This window comes from Etheostoma spectabile, chromosome 13 (assembly GCF_008692095.1).
Source record: "Etheostoma spectabile isolate EspeVRDwgs_2016 chromosome 13, UIUC_Espe_1.0, whole genome shotgun sequence".
NCBI classification, from domain to species: Eukaryota; Metazoa; Chordata; class Actinopteri; order Perciformes; family Percidae; genus Etheostoma; species Etheostoma spectabile.
The window spans coordinates 267,049-273,920 of NC_045745.1; the positions used below are offsets into that span (position 1 = coordinate 267,049).

At 41.8% G+C, this 6,872-nt stretch overlaps 1 protein-coding gene across 2 annotated transcripts in view; it reads left to right on the top strand.

The window, feature by feature from the left end:
- cblb (Cbl proto-oncogene B, E3 ubiquitin protein ligase) overlaps nt 1-6,516 on the top strand; it is a 140,108-nt gene extending 133,592 nt beyond the window's left edge. The window contains exons 14-19 of one of the 2 annotated variants that reach the window (XM_032533569.1): nt 2,063-2,197; nt 2,305-2,369; nt 2,617-2,730; nt 3,383-3,565; nt 3,795-3,911; nt 4,535-6,516. In XM_032533569.1, coding sequence (XP_032389460.1) covers nt 2,063-2,197; nt 2,305-2,369; nt 2,617-2,730; nt 3,383-3,565; nt 3,795-3,911; nt 4,535-4,764 — 844 coding nt within the window. In that variant the 3' untranslated portion in view covers nt 4,765-6,516. The remainder of the gene's footprint in view (nt 1-2,062; nt 2,198-2,304; nt 2,370-2,616; nt 2,731-3,382; nt 3,566-3,794; nt 3,912-4,534) is intronic. The other variant, XM_032533571.1, reaches the window with a different exon arrangement.
- The last annotated feature ends 356 nt before the right edge of the window (nt 6,517-6,872 follow it).

Genomic DNA, 6,872 nt, shown 5'->3' on the forward strand with positions numbered 1-6,872 from the left:
TTGCAGTTGCACAAATAGTATAAATATTAGAGTAGAAATATAAATAAAGATATATAAGGAGTGTGTATATGTACAGTATTTACAGCCAGTGTTATTGCACAAAACAGATAATAATGTCCAGTTTCAACCTCTCTAAGTGTCTGTGTGTCAGACACATAGAGGGAGGAGTTATAAAGTTTGATGGCCACAGCCAGGAATGACTTCCTGTGGCACTCTGTGGTGCATTTTGGTAGAATGAGTCTATCACTGAAAGTGCTCCTGTGATTTAGCAGCAAGCCATGGAGTGGGTGCGGTACATTGTCCAAGACGGCATGTAGTTTGGACAGCATCCCCCTCTCTGACACACCCGACAGAGAGTCCAGATCCACCCCCACAACGTCAATGGCCTTTCGGATCAGTTTGTTGAGTCTTTTGGCGTCCGCTGCCCTCAGCCTGCTGCCCCAGCATGCAACTGCAAACAGGATAGCACTGGCCACCACAGACTCATAAAACATCCTCAGCATTTTCCTGCAGATGTTGAAGGACCTCAGCCTCCTCAGAAAATGGAGACTGCTTTGGCCCTTCCTGTAGAGGGCTTGAGTGTTCTTGGCCCAGTCCAGTTTATTGTCCAAGTGCACTCCCAGGTATTTGTAGTCCTCCCCAATGTCCGCACTGACCCCCTGGATGGAAACAGGGCTCACTGCTGCCTTGGCTCTCCTTAGATCCACCACCAGCTCCTTAGTCTTTGTCACGTTGAGCTGTAGATGATTCTGCGCACTCAATGTGATATGCATGTTTTTATAACTATATGAAGACCACCATTTACTGTAATCCTAAAAGAAGTCGCCTAAACCTGATTGTTTATTTGGTAATTACTGCATCTTTTGGATTAGTTTCCATGATCATGTTTAATATGGAACAATGGTTATGTTGGGACAGTAAGCTCAGTGTTTCTTGTAACTGATTGGTTAGAGCAATTCCTCCATCATTCTTGAGTAGACAGTTCCTTCACTGCTGCCTTGTTTATTCATTACCCACAGAAGACACAGCAGTTAGTGTACTTTGTACCTTTGCAACACAATAACATTGTACTGTAACATATTGTTAGGTAGGTAAACACAGCCAGCAGGGTGGAGTCCGCTGTAGTACAACCACTCCTAAGAAGCTACCGTCCTGGCTTTCTGTTTTGCTCAAGGGTACCTGGGCAGTAATCAGATAGGTGAAGGTGTGGCTCACCTCAGACTCACATTTTCCCAACAATTTACAGTAGAAGGAGATTACAACATACATCTTTAGTCCACAAGCATGCTTCTCCAATATTTATACCAATGGTTCCTAACATTTTAAAACCGCTTATTTACCTTTTTATAAATCTTAAACAACACACACAATACAACACACATACATGTCAACACTGACAGGAGGTCTAAGAACTCAGTTTTCTTTAGTACTTCTTTAATGTTCTATCAAGGTACAATTAGCCTACTGAGTGTACAAAGACAAAACAAAAAAAAAACTAATGGTTATCCCATCTTGTTGGGACATGTGGAAGTGTTGTTTTGCACATAGTTTCTTGATGCTGGGCAGAATTAAAGCGAGCGGAGCATGGGGGTCCAAGTCTACTGACAAACAAGTCCTGCACTTGTTTTTTCAAATGACCTGGGATGAAAAAGTCAGCTCACACACATGTGGGAACAGCAATACCACACTAATTACAGGGCTGGACAGTGATGGATATTTATCCCACACATTTATCCCAAAACCTGTCCTGTCAAGTGGCTCTCAGTGTCTATATCAACTCATATTTGATATCTCAGAGTGTTGAGAATTGAGATCTATCAGCATTTCATGGGCTGTATTTACAGTGACACATCTTTTCAGTTGCACTTTTTGACTGCTGTGTACCTTTAAATGTTACAAGCATGAAAGCATATTACTTTGACTTGACTTGTGAATGTGAAAAAACAACTCAGGACTACAATCTTCCTCCTAATGGGACTGTGAAAATATCAGTAATTGCAGTTTGAATGTATAACTCTATTTGTGACACTAATGAAGTTTGGGTTGATGGTCATCTTTACAGACCCTCCAACCCTTTCAGCAGGCCTGTGATAGAACAACAACGCAGCGTGACAGAGAGGGTGGAGGATGACTATCAGATCCCGTCATCCAACCTCTGCTTGAGCCAGGCTCCCATCTGCATCTCTGTACCCAACAGGTACTGGCCGTCTTTCAATGTATTAAAGTTGCTATGGTGATACAGCAATGATGGGTCCATTAGGTTAATTAGGCTGCTGAGAACCAAACATATATCCTCTCATTCAGGCATTTGGAGAACAGCTCTCCAGAGCCCTCCACTGATGAGAAGAAGCCCCAACCCCCAGAGCCTGGTGAGTCCTGAAACCAGCAGAGCTCAAACATCACAAGCTATTAATCTATTTTCTGAAGACTACAGCTTATATTTCCTTTGTTACTTGATACCAGTAGAGTGGTCTGTCTTATTCTGCCTAATATGAGGATATTAAACATTATAATAAATCTTGAATCAGGTAAAAGTTCAAAACAACCATCTAATTCCATCGTCAGAATTCTTTGTTGTTCATTTAAAAAATGTATTCTTTGCTTTTTATTCCTCAGGTGGACACTCCGAGTCGGTTAGGGGGTTGATCTCGCAGGTGGCACATACCCCCCTTTGCCCCTTCAACACCAACAAGACACCCTCCGACTATGACATTCTGCTGCCCCCACAAGGTAGCCAACCCCGAACACAGCAGAGTTCACATTGTCCTCATTTGAATTGGAATGTATTGTGCTACTGTAAAAGTTGTTTTATGGTTCTTGCATTCAGTGCGGTCTGGGAGCAGCGGACGGCGCGCATGCTTGCCGCTAACCGTCTGGTTTTTCATACTCCTTGAGGCCAGAACGGCTTAAAGAATGGACTTCTTCTCTCCTGTTGCAAGTCATTGCAACACGGTTTATGCAATGTTACAAAATATTGGAGGTCCAGGCCATGTCCTAGCCATGTTTGCGCCATATCGCCCACCTCGCTGACTGCGCTGAAAGCAAGAAGCATGAAACAGCTTTAATGCTATAAACAAATACTATGCTTCAGATATAGTTATAGGCTAATAAGTATGTTGGATGTCTTGTTATCACCGTCAACGTCTGCGTTCTGGTAACCTGGACTACCCACAACAAGTTTTTTAAGCTATCTTATTCCTCCTGTCCCAGTCCCCTTCCTCCTGTGAAGTCCCCTCTCAGAAATATCCTCTCTTAGCTTTTCTCTTCAGGGAGCCATGTCAGCTGCTCTTTGCAGCATCAGCCACCTCCTTGTGTGCTCTAAGTATAAATTGTGAATCAGAGCAGAGAGTTCAGTCTTGTCTGTGGTTTTGTTGTGTTTCAGCCTTACAAAACCTCTTCGGCAGCCGACCTTCGTCTCAGCCTCCTCCTCCACCGGTGAGACACAGCTTCACCGACCTCTCCTCCTCTTCTCCGTCCGCATTCTGCACCTCCTCCACGTCCTCCTCTATCATCCAACGGCCACACAGGCCCTCCTCTGGACATGAGCACTTGTTGTTAACCCCCGGTGAGCTGGCAAACTCATTTTGTTCCGAAAAATTTTGGAAAATGTTTGAAACATACATTTAGTGCATCTCCTATGGTGTTGTGCTAGTCTAATGGTTGTCTCTCGCGGTGGAAGTCTTTATTATGCTCACCGAATTGTGGAATATTCACACAGTACACAGCATTACTTTGTGACTGACAGATAGCAACAGGCACCTTTACCTGAATGCTCTGTATTGTCTGTGGTCTAGACACAGTGCTCGACATGCTGAACAGTGCTGCTCCTCTGCCTCCAGTCAGACGACACACAGAACATGTTAAAGGCTCCCGAGGCTGCCTGGAGTACAACCATTTACCAGCCAGTCAAGGTAGTAACCTCCCCTTCTCAGCAAATGACTACATGAGAAAATGCACGCATAAGGCTTAGAAAAACATGTCGAGGTCGAGTTCACTTTCACAAAAACATTACAATACAAAATATAGTTGTAATACACATGTATCACTGCATCTTCTCTGTGTTAGACCGAAGTCATCTGCTGGCTGGCAACCTTCAGCTGGCAAATGGTGTTAGATACTGAGAAGCCATCTCTGCATAAAAATAAGGCATAAATACATAACATTCACTTTCTCCACATAGAGCTTAAATATAGTACAACACTTTATATAGTAACAATAGTACGTATGTAGAATGATGAATGTAGATTTATGTAAATTGAATGCTAAATTACAAAAGCTAAAATGCATTCATAAACATCCTTCTAACTCTTGCTGATAGCTTTTACATCAATAGATGCATAGAACAAAATCCATAATAAACACAAGAGACTTCAAAAGTTTAAAGGGCAAATACTTCATTACGTGATTTTATATTAGATAACTTCAAAGCGTATAACACTGTAAATATAACTATATAACTAATAACAATCTCAAGTGTCTGCCTGTGTGCCAGGGGTATCTTCCACTGACATGAATTCCCTTCTCTCTCTCCAAGTATCGATGGACTGTTTGCAGGCCCCTGCCAGACCGCCCAAGCCACTGCCCAGGAATATCCCTCCAGACATTCAGCCTGGCAAACCCCACAGCTTGGAGTCAGAGAACGTGGACGCCAAAATCGCCAAGCTGATGGGGGAGGGTTACTCCTTTGAGGATGTGAAGCGGGCGTTGATGATTGCCCAGTACAAAGTTGACGTGGCCCGAAACATTTTGCGAGAGTTTGCTTAGTGGCCCCAAGACTGTCTCTCTAGTCCAAGAGATAGTGAAAGGGGAGCACAACAATTAAGCTGTGCCTCTGAATGGACTGACTAAAAAGGGCTTTTTTATTCTGCTTGGCCTGGGACTGTTAATCAACATGAACAAAAAAAGATTTCAAGAGACTTGCCTTTTGTTGCCGAACAGAGATGATGATGCAGAACAAAGTGGCTAAGACCAAATCACAGTGGAACACAGAGAATTAAAAAACGTGAAAAAGACTGTCTGTGAAAGATTTAAACCTGTTGTTTACAGTGAGCTTTGCCGGTGCTGGCCCCTGGTTTTCAAATGCTCCTGTTTTTCTCCAGGTTGGGAATTTATGCCTGTTGTAAAGCCCTGATCCTGCTACTGCTGCTACTGTTTCTTTTGCCACCCTTTGGATTTAGTTTGAAGAGCCTTTCAATCTCAAGCTCTTTTCAGGCACAGCCAATTTAAAGGGGGTCATTTTAATTTACAGCCAGTAGGGGGAGCCAGACTCCACTGTTTTTCCTTCTCTCACTCCTTTTGTTACTTTCTTCTCTTCATGGCTCTTGTTTCACTAACTCCCTCCTCTTTCTTTCTTCACGTCATTAGAGAATACTCCACTGTTTGCCCATGGTCTAGCTGTCTAATAGGTCTTAACAAGGTCTGATGAGTCATGCGCAGTTGGATGGAGCCAGAGGATGCCTTATTGATTCCTTTGTTTCCCTCAGAACTGGAGCTCCTCCTCTGGAGCTGCCATGCAGTTTTAGTTAGACATGGTATCTTGGTAGTAGGAACAGGGTGGAAGAGTTAATCTTGTTTTTTGTTTCTGTTCCTAGACCAGGAGATTAATCAGATAGGGCCTTTTTTATTTTCTTCATCTGAGGACCGCAAGCATATGATTGTATTTGTTTTGCGCGAGTGAGTTTTACCTTTGTACACTGAGCTCTTGTGGTAGAAAATATTTAATGTTTGTAAAAGAAAATAATAATAATATTCAAAAGCCAGACGATTGTGCCTGCATTTCAACGCAAGCATTTAAATAACATGACAGACCTGTTGTGTAGATCAGCGAGCCAGACGTCTGATAATGCTCAGAAAACTATTTGCTCTGCAGCCATTACACTGCAGCTGCCTTCAATTACACAGCAATCTTATGGGGAAATGTCCACATTCCCCACATGTTTGAGGAATCACTCTCAATCTGATTAGGAGTCCAGCAATTATGAATTATTAATTGAAATACTGCAGCCATTATGCATTTACATTGAAGTTGAGTTGTAGTGTGAACACAGTAAAGACAAAGAGAATACTGCAGAGCATTCAAACTACGAGCTGAGTCAGATGCACATCCACTGTGCAGTAAAGGTGGAGTTAAAGCCCTTACCTCAGAATCTGGAATCAGGTGTAATCTAATGACTGTAACACGTCTCACCAATGTATTGGGTTTTTTCTCATGGAAAACAGTATTGTTTTATTATCCTTTTTTTCTTTTTAGAGTAGTATGCTAGATGTTGGTAGATATGTGCCATACTTATTAGAGGTGCAGTTTGCCAAGAAACGGGCAATGTTTACCCAGCTATTTATTCTCATACTGATTAAAGGATAATTCCAGTTTATAATTTGGGATTTCATTTTACTGTTTTGACCACTGTGATAGTAATGTAATACCATGACATTTTCTTTCAAAATAATTTCTGAGATCTGAAAGTAGGAATTTGGTGACATCACTACATTTATGTCGATAAGGACAAACTATTTTTTTCTTCTTTGTTGTCTCTTTCACATAAGTGTGTCAAACCTGGTGATTTGTTTAAAACCTGTCTCTCATATCAATACTCTTGTGTCTTTCCCCGTCCAATGTCTATTTAGCGATGTTGCTGGTTTTCCAGATCTCAACCGTTTAAAGGGTACAATGTTATTCTTAATAAATAAACAGTAAAAACCTAGATTATCTTGGTTAAATTGGGCATTAACATTGCTAGAAGAGCATATCTTAAAAACTGATATAAATAAGTAGCCTAAAAAAGTCTAAAAACCTTTAAGTCACAAAACAGTCGCTACTTCCTAGCAACAGCTAGGTAGTAAAACTTCTACAGAGTAACTTTTTTTTTTTTCCC